At 47.7% G+C, this 19,448-nt stretch overlaps 1 protein-coding gene across 2 annotated transcripts in view; it reads right to left on the reverse strand.

Moving 5' to 3' along the window:
- AP2M1 (adaptor related protein complex 2 subunit mu 1) overlaps positions 1 to 19,448 on the reverse strand; it is a 35,979-nt gene that overhangs the window by 12,386 nt on the left and 4,145 nt on the right. The window contains exon 2 of one of the 2 annotated variants that reach the window (XM_090051674.1): positions 5,974 to 6,086. In XM_090051674.1, coding sequence (XP_089907800.1) covers positions 5,974 to 6,047 — 74 coding nt within the window. In that variant the 5' untranslated portion in view covers positions 6,048 to 6,086. Of the gene's footprint in view, positions 1 to 5,973; positions 6,089 to 19,448 lie in introns of both variants that reach the window. The other variant, XM_090051675.1, reaches the window with a different exon arrangement.

Below are 19,448 nucleotides of genomic sequence, written 5' to 3' on the forward strand. Positions count from 1 at the left end.
AGGGTTTAGGAGGCCAATCCAAGTGGTTTCTATTACCATCTAGCATGTTTTGGTCTTCCTAATCTACACTCCTTGCTTCTGCTTGAAGTGTGGCAGGCCAGAAGGGCCAATGGCTTCAAGATCCAAGAAAAGGTAAAAAAGGGCCTAATAAAATGCATTTTATTGAATGGCTTAACTGCCCTTATGACCACAGAAAACAAGTTTTCTGTACATAGTATAAGCCAGGTGTTCTGCAAGCTTCTCCTACACAGGTCCTTAATCCAAATATCTTGTGTTATCTTCCTAATCCTCCATTTTACAACCCACACAGATTTTTCATCCACTATAGACTGAACTAAGCCTCTACTCAAAACGTAGTCACTTTTACAGGAATGGAATTTAAACCCATGTACTCCCAAGGCCAGCCCTGAAACCTTCTGTAACATGGTTTTGCCATCTTGACCAGCAGCTGTTGGAATAAAACTCCCCAAATTAAGTCTTTTAGAGTCCAGGAAGAACTTTTTGTGCCACCTTTCCTTTATGTAGCAATCCTGCAAGTAAAGCAACACCTACCTGCTTGCTAGGATCCATCAACTACACCATAGCCCTTCACAGCACCTTAGCTTTGACCCAGTTATGTTGGGGACACTCAAAGGAGAAAGACAGATTTAAATTGGAGTGGGGAAAGTGTCTTTGAAACAGATACCTTTGCATTTTGCTAGGCAGGTTAAGGGATACCATTACTGATTTGGGGAGCTAATAACCAACCCTCCCTCGAGAGGCCAGATGCGCCAGCTCTCTGAACCTTCACTTACACGGTAGTTTTTTCAAGCACTGCTTACTTGTCTGCGCTAGCCTAATGAATGCCTTCTGAGCTAGAGTCTGTTTCTTCTGTGAAGTTAACCTGACTCAAACCACCTGAGCTTTTCAGTGAGATGCAGCACCACCATTTACCAGACCCACACAGCAAGGAGAGATCAGCTTATTCCCAAAGCCTCAGCCCTCCCATCTTTAAGTTACCCTGCAATAAGGTAAGAACCCAAAAAGCCAGACTGGGTCAAAATGGAAGGGGAAGCCTCAAGTGAATGAAGCTTTTCCAGCACAAACTCCCCACTGTGCAGTGCCACTCATGGCCTGCAACAAGTCTCTTACCTATTGCTACAGCAGCCAATGAGATGGGATGGACAGAAATGGCGCCAGCGAAGAAAGGAGGAGTGACAGCAACAAGAGAGAGGGTTAGAAACACACACAAGGCACAATGATACCAAAGAGACAAGGAGAAGACAGTACCCCCTCCCCCTGCTTCCAGCCATAGAAGGTCAAGGAGGTACTTCATGGGAAGTCAAGCCAGGGCAGCAATGAAGCCCTTGCAAGCAGAACATGCAGCACCACACAGGCCGGCAGTGCCAACAGGCATCAATGCTGCCAGACTGCTAATCCAATTGGGATCTTAAAATTAGAAAGTTTGACTGAAATCTCCATGTTACCCAATTTGTACTGTTCTACTTAGTTTATTACAGAGAAAAAAAAAAACACAAAACCCCAAGAGTCTCAAGCTACAGGGGCTGGAAAAGCCCAACTTCTGCAAGTATACATTTTTCCCCCCTACCAGATTTCAGGACTGATGCTACAGATGCAAGATGGCATTTCCATTGCCATGCCTCCCCCAACAAAATACTGCTTGGGCTAAAGCGTCCCAGGCTTGGCTCAGCCACAGGGATTAACAGCAAGTCAGACAGAAGCAGAGCATGGAGAGAGGACACTTCCTGGACATTCAGATGCTGCGTTGTTAATGATGTGATTCTAAGAATAAAGCACATCAGCCACAAAGCAGAAGAGCATTACTGGAAATGATTTTTTTTTTTTTTAAACTAAAGTGATCAAGAATTACAGTGCATGCAACTTGCCAATGAAGATGCAGAGATACTTGACAGCATGTTCTTATCCAATGTCTCCCTACAGCAGTGGTTTTCAACCTGTGAGAGTCTGAGGACCCCCAGGAGTCCATGAAAGATGACAGCGATGAATGAAAAGTATGTGAATACCCACACTTACAATTCAAAGGGCTCCACACCTCCATAAAAAGAGGGGGGGGTTGTTTAAGGGGTCCACAAATAAATACATTTAAAAAAAAAAAAAAAGTGTTGAAAACCACTGGTCTAGGGCTACATGTGAGAAGCCAGTATAGCTTTTATTACAGAAGTAAACTATTCAGCTAGAGGGCTTGGAGGCTACACTGAATCCCCCTTCCATGGTATCCTGAAGGAACTGCCTTGCATTTGTTCTTATGAAATTTAAGTGAGTCCTATTTATGCATGCAGCTACTTGTTGCTTAGACCAATGCACTATGCATTTATTTTAAGCCATTCTTTGTGCAAGCAAAAAGCCTTAGGTTTGTTAAGTGGCAGGGAATTCAAGGGAACGGTTCTTTCCATTAACTGCCACTTTGCTCAAGTCCCATATTCAAATCTGAAGTTTTACACATGTATAAGGGGAAGGGTTCTAGTTGCTCTAGACTTGCAGCTTTGAGTTTCTCTCAACACGTAGGCTGTAATCCACCACTGCAGATGCTCTACTTTCAAATGCTTCACTGACAGCCAGGGAAGCTGAAGCCCCAATTACCGCTCATGTGAAGCTTAGGTAGCAGTTGGGCAAGTCCCTAGCCTCCTCCAGTTGGCTGCTCACCCCCACCCAAAAAAGTGGCATTATTAGTAGGACTCTAGCCTGAAAATGAAGAACCTTCTCTGGTAACTAGTTCCTTCTGTGTCCTCCAATGTCAAAGCCATCAGAAGCACCAGTGAATTGTACACCTACACCACAATAACCAACTAAAGTAGACATGGTTTCACTGTTTGCTAGTCTGGACACTGGCACTGCAGACATCCAGCTCTACTTGCTTGCTGCCCACTATGAAGATGGCAGCAGGCAATTAAACTCCATAGCTCCATCAAAAACTCACAAGACCATCGTTTGGAGAAGACATGTGCCTTGTGGGACTAAATTACAAGCTTGTTTCCTAGGCTTAGGCCAGACACCACCAGAAACCATTCAATGCTTTGGCTCAGCTCTAAGTCTGCAGGAAATCCTTGATATAGACTTGATACCCATGGATTTGAAGAGCCAAATAGCTGCTTGAGTGTAACCGAAGCCACTGCCTCCCATTTTCCAGTTTTGCCCCAATATGATGTTGAGTTTTTTCCTAAATCAAAAGGAAAATGGAAGGGACTCCCTGGACAGTTGCATCTAAAAAGCTGACCTCTGCCTGACACCAAGACAGATTAAATCTACTCAAGTTCCTTCCACACAAAAAAAAAAGTCATAAAAGCTCAGCTTCCATTTGTCAACACACGCACACAAACAGCAGCAGCAAAATGCAACTGAAGTCCTACCATAGTGCTGCATCTATAGCCTCATGAAAGTAACAGGCATTTACCTATTTACTAAATGAAAGCTAGGCCTGCATGGGCTAGACTGCTTGCTTAGAAAGACCTAGGAAACTAGTGGACTGGAAAGAGGCCATTTTCTGTCCTGATATCCATGTTTTTCAGAGTTTTCTTGGAACACTTCAACAGAAGCAAGTTCACATGCCATGCTACAAGTTTGCTTCCCGATGCCTTTTTGGGAAGCAAAGGGGATTTACAGATTATTGTTGCCAAGTTGGACTTCTGCCCCCTTTTCAGGCTGTCATACTAAAATTAGAAAAAGGAGGTTTATCCAATGAGGAACAAGTTGCCAGCTCTAAGGAAAACCTGTGAAGCTGAATTATGCAGACGTAAAATGAGTGAGCAGTTTAGAAGCAAAAAGGTTTGATCTGTTTTGACCCATTAACACAAAATACCCAACACCCACATTTAAGAATGTCTTAGGACAGAACTTACAGTAAGTGTCAAGTTATAGCTTTGAGCTTGTCATCTTCTAGCAAGCCTTAGCCATTGGGTTTGATATGTCTAGACATGCAAAAGAGAGACATCAAGGAAGCTTACAACTCCTAAACTGCAAGGCTAAAGAGCAAACTTAGGTTCAGCTTTAAGTCCTCTTCAGGGCTCAAAAAAAGGATCACCCTAGCTATTACCAAGAATTGCTCAAGACATTTTACGAAGGACCCAAGGCAAAAAGTAAAAAAGTTGACCTCCAGACTAGTGCTAGCACCATCCCATTATACCATCCAAGAGATAGCTTTATCAAATTTAAAAGTTGCTTTGGTCCTTTTGATCAAGGAGCCAGAGCTTGCAGCTACACAGGAAAGATCTCCTGAAGAGGGTCTAGGACTGCAGGGGCTTAGAAGATTGAGTTTTATCAAGTTAGACTGGCTGTTTCTCAGCATTGAAGGAGTCTTCTGTACTTGCAAAGCTGAGGCCTGTATCAAGGAGTCAGGCTGCTGGGATAGCCATGTTTCCATCTATCCCGTGGCTATCAGGCACTCAGGAGCATGACTGGGATGGGGGCTAACTGAAGAGTGAGAAGAAATTCTTAAAATCTTATTAATCTGGCAAGATTTTTTTTTTTTTTTTTTTTTTTTTTTAAGTGCTGTCAGATAGCTGTATTACCCCCCCTTCCCACAAGAAGGGAACAGCTGGTCTCACAGTACAGTTAAGCCCCACAACACAGCCCATCTCTGGAGTAAGAGGGACTTTTCAGGCTACAGAACTCAGAGGGCAAATCTGCTGTGAAGTGGCAATACCATGTCTTATACCCCCATCAAATCTGAAAGTCTTCTTGGCTAGCGTGCCATCCCATCAGAGGTTCTCTGCACCACACTAGATCCTGTGCACTTCACCGCATTCAGGCCGTTTGCGTAGGTATGAATAGCCTTAACAGAGGACAAGCTGATCAACCAGAACTCACTAGAGTTACAATACAGAAGTGAGCCTTTTACAAAATTACTTTCCACCATTAAGACTACACTTAAGGGACAAGATTAGCTTCAGTGAACTGTGCAGCTCCCAAAGAGGGAGCAATGTCAGCTGGTAGCAGTTTCCAACAAAGAAATATTAGGGCAGGGGTGCAAAGATTAAAAGTCAAGAACTGAGCAAGGTAGCACACAGCAGGGGTCTGATAAGGTAGACCCAATTACTCAGGAGGCTTCTCCCAAAACAGCTGCCATCATCTTTCCACTATCCTTGGATGTCAGAGGCCTCCATTTGCTCAAATCAGTCAGACTGCTGTGTGCGCTTTACCTAGTAGGCTCTGCATGCATGTCCAAAATCAAATGCCGCTTACCAAGTGAAGTCTGGTTTCACTGCAACCCTGGCAGTATGCCGGTCTTCAGAAAAATTAGTTTTCTCCATATAGAAACAGTCACCACTCCACCCCCTACACTCAGAAGGGCCTACAGGTGAGCAATGGGACTGGTATGTCAGAGACAGGCAAATGCCACATTATCATTCAGACTTTAAAGCCCAGCTTATGGAACGTGGAATCTACCAGCCAGGGCCACACTAGAGGGGCAGGGGGTGCAAATAAGGGCAACTGGCCCAGGCTCTGTGCTTTGGAGGAGCCCTGTGGAGCTGGGTGGAGCGGCCACGGCAACTCTGCACTGCCATCAGCTTCACATCTGGCTGCTTGGCACCCCTGCTTGCCACCGAACCTGCTGCCGACTTCCCTGTGTCTGGGGGCAGGACCCCATACAGTCCGATTTGCCCTGGGCCCTGCACTCTGGTCAGGTCATCTCTGCTACCAGCTTCACTGCAATTCTTCAGATGATCCATTGTTCAGGAGGTGCTTGGAGTGTCAATATGCTGTTCGTCTTGTAGGGGGTGGGTATCTAACAGAGGCCCCCTTTCACTTGCTTACTAAGTATCACTGAAGACAGGACCCTGAAGGTAAAGGAGAGAAGTGTAGGAGATTCACGAGTAAATTGAGCTAGCAAGTTTGAGGGCTGCCGTGTCACATGTGCATGCACAGCTAATGCAGAGGGAAGCGGCTCTGGAACACTGTCTGCGCACGGAGGGCAGGATGGGGTGCAGAGGCCAAGGATGCAGAAGAGGCACTTACCCAATGTCATCCCGGTAGACTCGAGAGATTAAAACCTCCCCTTTGTGATTATAAATGAACAAGCCTCCGATCATGATGGAATTTTAGTCTTCTCTTCCCATGTTGCATAAGACCTGAAGAGAAAGAGACAGCAACAGGTTGCATGTGGCAGTGAGTACACTGGACATGACTGGGCATCAACATTTTAATACTGTAAACATTTAGTAGGGATAAAAGGAGTATGAACAACACCTGTATAAGGTCAAAAGCTACGCTCAATTCTGATGCGTCAAATCCCTTAGAGTCACAAGCTTGAAAACACTGCATTTCTGTATTGCCTTAAAAAAATACTAACTTCCAGCAAGGTGGTAGCATTAGACAAGCCACAATGCTGTTCATTCAGCTGTCAGCCTGGACAAGCTATGTATGAAGCCCCAGTGTATTCATGCAAGTGAACAATGATCTGTCACCATGAAGGCAGCTTTGTGGTTCAGTTGCTCTTAGCATCCAATCTGTTCATTGTTGGGCACTGCTGGAAAGAATAACCTTAGCCTTTTTTCAGAGCTGCAAGTCCAGACAGAGTTGGCATAGGAGTCTTCCACTCTTCCACCTTCTTAACTAGGAAGCTAGACATACAGTCAGTTCTGTGACTCTTGCCAAGTTCTCAAGCTGAAGGTCAGGCACAGACACCCCTTTCCAAGTGTTAAAGCAAATAAGCTTACTGTGGAACAAAGTTTACAGAGGATTCACATTTTGTAACTTGAACAGAACACCCTGAAGCCACCAGCTGCACAGCCTGGAGCTAGTAAGGTGCTAACTGAAGGCAATGCGTGTCAACTGCCAGGAGCTTGTGTTACAGAAGTGTAGTTTTGGGGCAACTCTAAGATCTTGCCCCTTGCTGCGAGACCTCCACACAATGCAATGGTGACCATGGAAAAATTAAGCCTTAAAATCTGTTTAGCTCCGCACTGTAATGTCCAATCTAGAATCCTCTAGCCACTTCAGTTGTAAAAAGTGTTTCCAGATCCAGAGGCTGTCAAACAATAAGCCCATCCCAAAACAGCTCCAACAAGAATAAACGCTGCAGTTCATCTCAGCAAGATGCTTACTGTGAAGGCTGAGGAACACCCGATTGACACCAATTAACAATTTAACAAGGCAAGCCAGCATGCAGCTGATCCTGAGAAGTAGCTAAGCCAGAGGCAGGCAATTATTTCCAATGGAGGGCCACTTACTGAGTTTTGGCAAGCCATCAAGGGCTGCGTAACAGGTAGTCAGGGGCAGCTAAATATCTAAATTTTCAGGGGCCCCACAAGCCAGACAGGATGACTTGGCGGGCCACATCTGGCTCACAGGCCACATTTTGCCCACCCCTGAGCTAAGCATACAAGGAGCAGCTATTTGCTGTTAAGGGTCAGTGGAAGTGGGATACTTCATACTCCTCTCTCTAGACTGGAATTGGAGATACAACCCTAATAACTAAAGACAATATCGTATTCACAGAATTCAGAGCCATCTTCCATACTATGCCAGGGATCACCACCATCTTCTTTCCAAGGTACAAGGCTGCACCTCCACAATAACAATTTCTGAAATGCAGTTACAGGCCAAAAAGCAGCTCATTACTGCACAGAGTTTGTCTTCACATATAGTTGCAGAAATTACCGATTTGAGTTGCCTGGAACCATGATACTTGACAGAATCAAACAGAAGCTGGGACTGTTAAACCTTGTAGATGCCTCTCACTAGAGAATATCCCAGGACACTGTGCTAAGGAGCAAATTAAGCATACTGCCAATAGCCACATGCACCAAAGAGTCCAATTAAGTAATGCTTTGGGGGTCCCCACAGGGTTCAGAAATAGAGATCTGGCCTCCTGAACCTGGCTAGCCAGCACAAGCTTAAAAAACAAACTCTGAAAACAGACAAGTCCTAGGCCCAGTATCACCACATCTAACATTTTCTGCAGCTAGAAACAGAAAGTTTTCCATTGTAGAAGTCCCATGCAGAGGGACTGATTTTACTGGTGTCAGATCTGAATGAACAGATCATTTCAGGGAGAGCTCATAGACAAGTAAGGAAGTTGTCACAGAACTGTTTACTGCAGAAAAGTCTCATTTCTACGCAGCAGTAAGGTCACAGAGTTTGCAATGGCTTTTTGAGATTAGTCTTACATCTGCAGGAAGCATAACATTCATCTTGGGTGCTGCAGCTGCACCTATTAAAATCAAGGGTGCCGAACAGGCACAAGACAATCCATTGCCGGATTTTTCCATGTCCAAAAGAACACCCTAAAATAAAGGATGCCACTCATCCCAAACTGGACCACTGCCTCGTATACACTAAAGCTGCCAATATCTAGGTTGATATTTCTTCACTACATTTCCTGTCACAGTGGACATTTAGATGAGCAGAACAATCTATGCTGGTTTGAATTACTTACAGAATAGATATGCAAAGTTGCATTTATATTATGTTTGCTAGAGTATGGTTTGCTAGACAACTGCCTTGGACTAGTTCAACACCATCTTTTCATCTACTTATGATTCTCAACCTCATTGTTTTGCTCACACTATTAAATCGGTTTACCCTCTATGCTCCTTTATTGCAAAGGCAAAGCTTGCTTACTTTTTGCTCAGGAGGTAAGCAAGCTTTGCCTTTGCAATAAAGCAGCATAGGGGATAAGAGAGATTTAATGGAGTCAGAAAAACAATGAGGTTGAGGAATTGTTTCTGTACCGCAGAGCTTTTTACTGCAAAAAGGGTACCCATCCAGAATTCCCCTTCATTAAAAAGTACCTACATAGTCAAGATGTCTGCAGCTGCTAGCCATCAATATTTACCCTCATCAAAAAATTCTATTTTTCACTGGAGATGCAAGGATTCATGGGGTGGAAGGTCAGCAAGTAGTTTACAGCCATTCGAGTTATTTTACTCCTCCAGAAGAGTCTGGAAAAAAAAAGCCTCCAAGCTCCTCAGTTCCTTGCTTTGAGTAGTGATCCTTTCAGGGTTTTCCTTTCTAAGTGGGAAAGATTAGTTAATTTTGCCTGGGAATTCAGATGTGTACTCCACTAGCCTCACAGCAAAACAGCTCAGAGGTCACCACTAATAGTGAATAAGGATGCCCAATTTATCAGCATACAGCCATCTTAAGAGAAATAGCTTCTCCAGCTCTTTTCACCTAGCTCCGCATCACAACATCCATCCTAACAGCTGCTTGGGGCTTAAGCAGCACTGCAAACAAGACAGAACAACCCATCAGGAGTACAAGATGACCAGCCAAGTATCTCACAACTTAGACACTGTGGAGTATTTTGATAACCGACTGCTCCCATACCACTGTTACAGTAGATTAACCAACACCCACATACTTGGGGTGGGTGAGAAGAATGAGTACAGGATAACAAGCAGCAGCAGATGGAGATACCAAGGTGGCACATGCATGTTCCAGGAACACACCAAGGGAAGTTTTAACTATTCTAGTCCCTCTTCACCTCCAGAACATGGAGAAGTCTGTAGATGACAAGCATAACTAGAAGCATTAAAAAAAAAAACAAAAAAAAAAAAACAACCTTCCATGAAGAGAATGAAAATACTAATTTGCTGAGCTCATACTGTATATTACTATTCAAAAGGTAGAACTGCCATTTGAAGGCCAGCACCGAGATTTCGCAAGGACTAGGAACCTCATGCCCAACTACACACCTTGGCCTTAAGGGCACTGGTGTTTGTGCATGCAGCACTACAACTAGCAAGGCAAGATGCATCGCACGTGACATGGAAAGCTGCACCAGAGGCATTTGGTAGTTAGCCATTAAGACTGCTTCATGGATAACGCTCATATTTCACAAAGGGAGTTTTGTAGAGGACACAGCATTATGTTGCATTTCACAGACTCCAGTTACGGATGTCATTATTTATAGGTTATGCCATTTAGCTTCAGCTTCAGTTTGTCATCAATATTCTGCTGAATCTTTAAGTACGGTTCCTGGAAGTTTGCACAACTGATCAGAAGTTGTTACATATGAAACCGATGTTCTTCGTCCAGAAGATTCCTAGAAAGCACATCCTAGTTTTAAACAGCCTCTCCCCTGGGGGTGGGGGAAGGTTTAATGCTACTTAAGCTATTTATTTTGCTATTATTAGCTTTAAAAAAAAATCTGCTTTAACAATCAAACAGGATCAGATATATAGCAAATACCACACAAGGCAAAAAGCAAGGTATCTTAACATGCCAATCAAATCAATACTCTTCTAAAGGTGGTTGAAGTACAGGTCAAGCAATTCCTGTAATCCTCTTAGCTGAGGGAAGGAAAAGAGGTGAAAAATTCCCCAGTGATTTTTTTTTTTTTTTTTTTAAAAGCAGAAACACCTTTGCTGGACTTAAAAAGTGATGTGGGTACCAGAGCTTGTCATCTTCTTCACTCACAAAGGCTTTTTGCTAGAAAGAACTAGGCCTATAAATCAGCCACTTGTGGAGTCCCAACTGGTGGCAGAAGTGGCAACTCCTACATTGACACAGTAGCAATTAAAGAAAGTCCTTAACCTACAGGCGAGTTGGTGAACCATGTGTTTCACCCCTTTTATACTCTAACAGTAAATGGGAGTGTCTAGGGGTCTGGTGTATTCATTCTCCCTATACCTTTGCTGGGGTAGGCAAGAACTTTTCTCCCCACCTGGGGAGGAGAAACTGAGGCCAGAAACCAGATGACTTGCCCTAGATTAAAGATCATGAGAAATCAGCTTTCCCCGACAGCAGGCCCACTGCACATGCGCGCAGTTTATAAGGGCCTGCCAAAACAGGAAAAAAAGCTCAGTTAGGCTCCGGAGCGGTGAGAGACACACGGGTGAAGCCCGCTGCGCCCCCGCTCCCCCGAAGCCCCCCAGACACCCCCTCAGCAGCTCCTGAGCCCCCTACCAACCCCCAGCACAGCCGGAGGTAAGCGGGCTCGTGGTAGGAAGGGGTTAACTCCTCACTCCCTGGGAGGAGGTGGCTGCCTGGAGCCGGGCCAGGTCAAGCCCCCGCCCAGGCCCCTGGTTGGCCCAGCCCCCCAGGGAGCCCCGCGACCGGAGCCGCGCAACCAGGCTGCGTAAACAGGCGCTCGAGTTCGTGCAAGAGAGGGCGTGGGAGGGCACGAGACCCTGCCTGCGAACCGCCCAGGAGTAGTCAGCCCCAGCCATAGCCAGCCTACCAGAGGCATGACACGGATGGGCACGCGCCGCACCCCGAGGGTCCCCTCGGGCTCTGCGGATCCCCCCATTGGGCACCTCAGACGGGGCCCACGGTCCCGGGCTCCACGCAGACAGAGCCCCTGGCTCTTGGCTGTGGGGGCTGCCCGTCCCTTTTTCAGGCTCTGGGGCCTGGGAGCATGGCCACCTCCCCGTGCAGGGTCTGCTCCCTACTGGGGTCTCTGGCGCGCCAGCAGGAGGAGCTCCAGGCCACAGTCCAGAGACTGTGTGCCATCAGGGACTGCGAGCAGGAGATTGACTCCTATTGCCAGGCCCTTCTCCCCGGGGAGCCGCAGGGGAGAGCACCGTCTCCCTCCGCGACTAAGGAGGACTCTGGGACCTCCCGCTCTGCCCAGTCAGGGGCATGGACCAAGGTGGTCAAGGGCCCTAAGACCCGCCGCACCAAGGCCCCTGCCCCGCCGGAGCTTAGCAACAGGTTCGCACCTCTTGCAGCCCCGGCAGAGCCCACGCAGTTGCCAGCTCCCGCAGGCAGCCCAGGCTCGACCGCAGCTACTGGCCCCGCTCTCCCCAAGACAAAGCGAAGGGTGTTTGTTGTGGGAGACTCCATCCTGCGGGCACTGAGGGGGCAATCTGCCGCCCCGACCCCTTAGCCCGGGAAGTCTGCTGCTTCCCAGGGGCCCGCATCCGAGACATTGCGGAGAGGATCCCGCAGCTCCTCCGGCCCACAGACCACTACCCCATGCTCCTTATTCACATGGGCACCAATGACATAGCTCGGAGCACCCCCAGCCAGGTCATGAGGCGCTACAGGGAGTTGGGAGCAGGGCTTAGGGGTCTGGGAGCTCAGGTGGTGTTTTCCTCGATCCTCCCAGTCTCAGGCTATGGGCTGAGAAGGGAGAGGAGGATCCACACGGTGAACCAAAGACTGCGGAGCTGGTGTCATCGGGAAGGCTTTGGCTTCCATGACCACAGCCCGCTCTTTGGAGAGAGAGGCAGCGAGCTGCTGGGAAGAGATGGCCTCCACCTCTCTCCCCTGGGGAGGAAGCTCTTCTCAGCCAGGCTGGCTGACCTGCTCCACCGGGCTTTAAACTAAGCTCGCTGGGGGACGGGGGGACTACTGCCCCTGCTGGCCCGCTGAACAGCCCTTGCAAAGCCAGCGGACCAAGGCACTTAAGGGAGCCCACCAGTCCCCAGCCCTGGCACAATCTGTGGGCAAGGCAAGAGCCTCCAAGGGCACACTTGCCTGCCTGTACACTAATGCCAGGAGCCTGGGTAACAAGCAGGACGAGCTCGTCCTCCTGCTCAGTGCAAAGAAATACGATGTCATTGGGATAACGGAGACCTGGTGAGACTCCACCCATGACTGGACCACGGGGATAGAGGGCTATACCCTGTACAGGAGGGATCGTGTTGACAAAAGGGGCAGGGGTGTAGCTCTCTATGTGAAAGAAAGCTACATGTCCCTGCAAGCTGATGTTGGTGACTGGCACGGACAGCTAGAGACCCTCTGGGTAAAAATTTGTGGGGAATACGGCACAGGGGACACAATGGTGGGAGTCTACTACAGACCTCCCACTCAAAGTCCTGAGCTTGTCATGGGGGACTTCAAATTACCCGGACATCTCGCGGGAAGATCACTCAGCAAAATCCGAGCAGTCGCAAAGCTTTCTCTCGTGCGTGGATGACCTCTACCTGACTCAAGAAGTCTATGGGCCAACGAGAGGCAAAGTGCTGCTCAACCTGGTACTGGCTACGGGGATGACCTAATCGGCGACCTAGTGATCAATGGGTAGCTGGGTGACAGCGACCATGAGCTGATCACCTTCACCATCCGCCGTAAAGCTGGCAAGTCAGTCAGCAACACAGAAGTCCTTGACTTCAGAAAAGCCGACTTTGACAAGCTCAAGAGGCTTGTCGGTCAGGCCCTCAGGGACCATGACCCCAGGGAGAGGGGAGTTCAAGAAGAGTGGTTGTTTCTCAAGGAAGCAATCCTCAATGCACAAGTTAAATCTATTCCAACACAGAGGAAAGGCAGCAAGGAGGCACAGCAGCCCTCCTGGCTCTCCAGGGACCTACCAGACCTCCTACAGCTAAAAATGAAAACCTACAAAGGATGGAGGACGGGATTCACCTCCAAGGAGGATTACTCCGTGCTGGTCCGGTCCTGCAGGGACCAAACCAGGAAAGCCAAGGCTGCAACTGAACTCTAACTAGCTTCAAGCATCAAGGACAAAAAAAAGTCCTTTTTCAGATATGTGGGGAGCCGGAGGAAAAGCAAGGGCAACGTTGGACCCCTGCTAAACCAGATGGGGCAACTGACAACTGACGCCCAGGAAAAAGCCAACCTATTAAATAGGTACTTTGCATCAGTCTTTCATCAGTCCCATGGGACACCCATGCCCGCTATGGGACAGGGAGATCCGGGTGATGGGGATCCCCTACCCTCCATAAATGCTGACCTCGTGAAGGAACACCTTGAGAAGCTGGATACCTTCAAGTCAGCCAGCCCTGACAACCTGCACCCCAGGGTACTCAAGGAGCTGGCGAGCGTCATAGCCCAGCCCCTGGCACGGATCTTGGAAAACTCCTGGCGCTCTGGTGTAGTGCCCGAAGACTGGAAGAAGGCCAATGTGGTGCCGATCTTCAAGAAAGGGAGGACAGTGGATCCAGCTAACTATAGGCCCATTAGCCTGACTTCTATCCTGGGGAAGATCTTAGAAAAGTTTATTAAGGAGGCCATCCTTGAGGGACTGGCCCAGGCTAACATCCTAAGGGATAGCCAGCACGGGTTTGTTGTGGGTAGGTCTTGTTTGACCAATCTCATTTCCTTCTATGACCAGGTGACCTATCACCTGGACGAGGGAGAAGAGACTGAGGTCATACATCTTGACTTCAAAAAAGCTTTTTATCTGGTATCCCATGATCACCTCTTGGCCAAACTGCTCAGTTGTGGCCTTGGCTCCACCACGATCCACTGGCTGGGAAATTGGCTCCGTAGTTGGACCCAGAGGGTTGTAATTGATGGCAGTCACTCATCGTGGTGCCCTGTGACCAGCGGGGTCCCTCAAGGCTCTGTCCTGGGACCCATACTGTTCAACATCTTCATTAACAATGTGGACACTGGAGTCAGGAGTGGACTGGCCAAGTTCGCCGATGACACCAAACTTTGGGGCAAAGCATCCATGCCAGAAGATAGGCAGGTGATCCAGGCTCACCTGGACAAGCTCAGCAAATGGGCGGACGAGAACCTGATGGTGTTTAACACCGAAAAATGCAAGGTTCTCCACCTTGGGAGGAAAAACCTGCAGCACCCTTATAGGCTCGGCAGTGCTACGTTGGATAGCACTACAGAAGAAAGAGACTTGGGGGTCATCATTGACCACACGATGAACATGAGCCTGCAATGCGATGCTGCGGCTAGTAAAGCGACCAAAATGCTGGCTGGCATCCATAGATGCTTCTCGAGCAAATCCCGGGACATCATTCTCCCCTTGTACTCGGTCTTGGTGAGGCCGCAGCTGGAGTACTGCGTCCAGTTTTGGGCTCCACAATTCAAAAAGGATGTAGAGAAGCTTGAGAGAGTCCAGAGGAGAGCCACGCGCATGATCAGAGGTCAGGAAAACAGAGCTTACGATGGCAGGCTGAGAGACTCTTTAGCCTGGAAAAAGCGTAGGCTCAGGGGTGATCTGGTAGCCACCTACAAGTTTATCAGGGGTGACCACCAGGATCTGGGGGAACGTTTGTTCACCAGAGCGCCCCAAGGGATGACGAGGTCAAACGGTCACAAACTCCTGCAAGACCGTTTCAGGCTGGACATAAGGAAGAATTTCTTTACTGTCCGAGCCCCCAAGGTCTGGAACAGGCTGCCAGCGGAGGTGGTTCAAGCACCTACATTGAACACCTTCAAGAGTAAATTGGATGCTTAACTTGCTGGGATCCTATGACCCCAGCTGACTTCCTGCCCTTTGGACAGGGGGCTGGACTCGATCTCCCGAGGTCCCTTCCAGCCCTGATGTCTATGAAATCTATGATGCAGATGAAGAAACTGGACCCAGACCTGAAATCCAGGATGGTGTGAACTACTAGACACTTTGATCTAGTAGAGATCCACCCAGTGGCTTGACTGTTCGAAGTCTAGGTTTATAGCACAGTCAGCACTACAGCTGGAGGCAGATATACCCATGCTGTGCTGCCATTAGCATCACTGGAGCTCGCAATAATTCAGGAAAGGAATGGACTGTCAGCTCCAACCCTTCTACAAGTTGTACTTACCTGTTACATTCTTCAAAGTCATGGGGATTTAAGTGTGATATCATACACAGATTACACCCAACTATTGCTTTTCTCCAGACACACAGCCCCTACCTAACATGGTCTTCGAGTAAGTTTACATTGATCTTTATGCTGTAAAACAAAGACCATTTAAAAAAGAGACCCAAACTGTATCAGTGGATGGCATCTGTCATCCAAGGGTCAAAGCTGCATGTTTGGAAGGGTTCTTATCCCTCCACTGCTGTCCCAACTCATGAGATCAGTGATCAAGGAGAACTCTTCACCAGTTAGAAGCTTAAGCCTGGTTGCAACTGTGTTCACATCTCCATTTACCCTGCAAGGTATACTGGCTGACACCAAAGCTTCAAGTGGTATAATATGGATCAGTTGAAGCTGGGAGGGAGACAAGAACACATTAGCTCAGTCCATGGCACCAACTCCCTGCAAGTACAGCAATTACTTTAGCAATTCTGTTTTCCAAAGCCAGCCCATTTTAGTCCTGAACACAAACAAATTGGTTCCCATGGTTCCTATGTTCTTCAGGGAGACTAGAAGCAGAAGAGGTAGAACAGATGGACATGAGTCTCAGCAAGCCCAGAGCTATATCACTCCCTGCCTCAAGACCAAGGAAGACATATTGGTAGCTTCATAACATGCAACACTTCATCTGCCAGTCTTCCATGCTACAGATAGAGAGAGAGATGAAGCATCAAGAGAGGATATGAATAACCTACGGTTATGGAGCTAAAAGCAGAACTGCTCCAAGATGAGACTCAAGGAGGAATAAGCAGGAAAACTAGTTTAGAAACAGGATCAAGGAAGAGTGAAGACAAGAATGAACAGACCATTTCTGGATTGCAGGTTTGCTTACAGAAGCCAAAAAAAAAAAAAAAAAAAAAAAAATCAGCTAGAACGGCTATCATTTCAATTTACACCTCTAGTTATTCTGGGTGCAAGTTGTTTTTACTTTCCAGTACCTTTCATTTACCAAGATCTTTTATACCCTTCTCACTCAAGAAAGGTGTAAGAACATTTTCCCCCACCATTTCAGAAGCAAGGCAGAAGCGTTTCGGTGCTTACCGTAATGGTTAACTGCATCTGTTTGCAGTTCCTATTACACACAAGAAGCTGACATCTTTGAATGACTCATGGGTGTTGGAATTGGGAGGCCCCACAACCTGCAATCCAAGGAAGCTGGAACAATCTGCTGTGCATAAAGCAGAATGACTCAGAAAGCTTCCTAGTAACAGCATTGCTCAATCAGCCTCCACTGACTCATGTTCTGTTCCTCTCTTCACTGCCAGACTTCTCAGGTTAGCTCACCCGATGCAGGGCTATATTTCCTTATATTCATAGCCGAGAGATACAAGATACAGCTCAGGGTGGACGCCTGGAAGTTTCAATCATGCATCACTGAACCCAGGAGCCAAGGTCAGCCTAGCTGTAAACTAGCTGGAAGCTGATTATAAAAGATCTTTAACCTGAAGATGGGAACTGCATTTGCAGTCTCTGCAACTGCTGTTGCCAAGTGTACACATGCTTGCTGTATGTTCAGGCTTTCATAACAGAAGCTGTGGTGAATCCACCCCTTTTCTAGGTATTGCAGATGCATCTATTCAGTTAACAGGCATTATGATATCTGTATTAGTTGATTAGACTGACTATGTACAAATTTGAGAGCCAGTCAGTACTCCATTAAACATACTAGATAAACAGCTCTCAACCAGGGTGACAAGAACTTTAAGGGTGCCACAGGGAACCACACAAAGCTGGTACCATTACATTTGCTAATACAATTCACAAAATAGACCCAGAGATTTCAAACTGGAAGTCAGTGTTAAAACTATTCTGCCCTGTTGTGGTCTGAGTCCTTTATACCAGAAGAGTTGCTCCATTATTTTCCTGGGGGAAGAAAAAAAGAGCCAATTGAAAAGTGAAGAGCTGGCATTTTCCAAGGGGTGCCTCAAGTCCAAAAAGGTTGAAACTTGATCAGTAATCACTGCAATAGATCAGTAGTTCTCAGTCTTTTTGCCTATGCAGTTGGAGGAGCAGTGCCTGGTCCCTCCATGGGCTGGATCCAGCCAGTGGACCCAATCTGGGGCCCCACTGCACCTGCCCTGGGTGCCATTGGGCCATATGTTGGGAGTGGGGGGGATGGGGACCAACTCCTAATCCAGCAGGGGAGGAAGGGGGCCAAACCAGGGAGAGGGGGGTCTGAACCCAGCCATGCAGAGTGATTCCAGCTAACTGCTAAGCTTCCATATAGCTGTGTATAGATGGCTGTGCGTAGTTGTGCCCATCTTAGACAGGATGACTGCCCCCGTGCAAAGTATTACGTTTACTATTAATGCTGCATTGATCCAACAGGGCTTTTGGTAGCTCGATGGTGACAAGTGAGCCTTCATTATCGTGTTGAGGGCAATACAGAAATTCTGTATCCTGCGAGATGAGGACCAGAATCAAGTGGGCATAGATGCTCGTGGACTACCATTTCAAAAGGTGCAGTGGGAATACAACATTGATGCATTATTTTCTTTGTCAGGCTTAGCTTGGTTTCAGCAGAACCAAGTTGCAAAGCTGCCATCTTCCCTTCCTACCCACGTGTACCAAGGTATCCAAATTCAACACTAATGCTGTTTCCTGGGCAGTGGTTTATGCAGTACGCTCAGTGAAAACAAGCTCCAGGGTGGCCTAATCCAAGTTTTATCTTGGCAACAAACAACTGTTAGAGACTTTGCCCGAATGCTTGTGTGCTCTGTAGCATCTGTATGTCTCAAGTTATGGAGGAATGCCCCAATGCAGCATGGGGGACAGCCGGCACTGCCTGGCAGGGACGGTAAGCACACTCCCTACATTCCAGGTCATCCTGCGCTGCTTTGTGTCCTTAAACCCATGTTAAGGTTTGGGGGCATTTAGCTTTTTGTTGTAAACACCTTTAATACATACTTCCCCACAAACGAAGGAAGCTTCACTTTGCAGCACTCTTCTTTCCTGAGTAGCTTTCACCCCTGCAGCAATCTCGCTATGCACTCAGCCTCTTGTCTGGTCCTTTTCCGCTGTCCAACAAAGCCTAGTTCTTCCCTTTCTAAAGGGGATGTCTGTAGAGCAGTGCTTCTCAAAGTAGTGGTCCACAGACCGATGCCGGTCCGCAGCAAGTTGCCAGGAAAGAAAAGAACTGTATTTTCAGAAGCATAACATTGGTATGTCATAGCGCCACAGTTTGTATGTTCCAACACTCCAGGTGACGTCACATCATGCGAGATGAGGAAAGAGAAAGAAACAGCCAGGAACGCATTTGTGTAGCGTTGTTATATGCAGTTGCTGCCACTGGCTGAGCCAGGCACTGGTCCCTGGCCCACTGGAAAAAAAAAATTGCCAGTCTGCCACATTAGATAGTTTGAGAAGCCCTGCTGTAGAGGATCCACATGCTGAGAAACTGGCGAGGAAGAGATCAATGCTGGAATTGCCATAGAGCAGAGAGAAACGCCTCCGGATCAGCCACTACACAGCTCTGCCCCCTCCTTTTTCATTCCACTCTGAAGCACTGTTTCAGCACCACCTCATCCTCAGCTGTAGCCCCAAGCCTGCCATATTGCCTTCAAACTGTTTGCTCCCTAACTTTTCCCTCCAGGGTATCCAGTGCTACAGCCATCCCCTCTGCTCCCTTCCCCAAACTACTCAACACTACTTGAGGGTCTGTGAATGGAGGAAAGTGGGAAGGCTATGAACGCATGTACCTGGTAGAGCCAGAAAAGTGGAGATCTAGATGTGTAGTAGGGCCTCTGCATCAGGCATACGGTGGACAGGGCTCTAGACATCCACTGGCAGCATAGCATAGCACTGGGCCTAAATGCCCCATTCACCCAGCCGAAGTTTCAGTTCACAGGCAAGTGAGGCCTCGGAGGAAGCCCGATTTTTCAGCTGGCATACAAGGTGGGTAGGGGGTTTCTCCACCTAGATCAGGGAGGGACTGCCACCCTGTTCTCTCTTCCCCCCCGCTGAGGTATCCCACTCAAGTCCCTGGCTGTTGCTTTT

This window comes from Crocodylus siamensis, chromosome 6, assembly GCF_052110815.1.
Source record: "Crocodylus siamensis isolate JL-2025a chromosome 6, ASM5211081v1, whole genome shotgun sequence".
Taxonomy (NCBI): domain Eukaryota; kingdom Metazoa; phylum Chordata; order Crocodylia; family Crocodylidae; genus Crocodylus; species Crocodylus siamensis.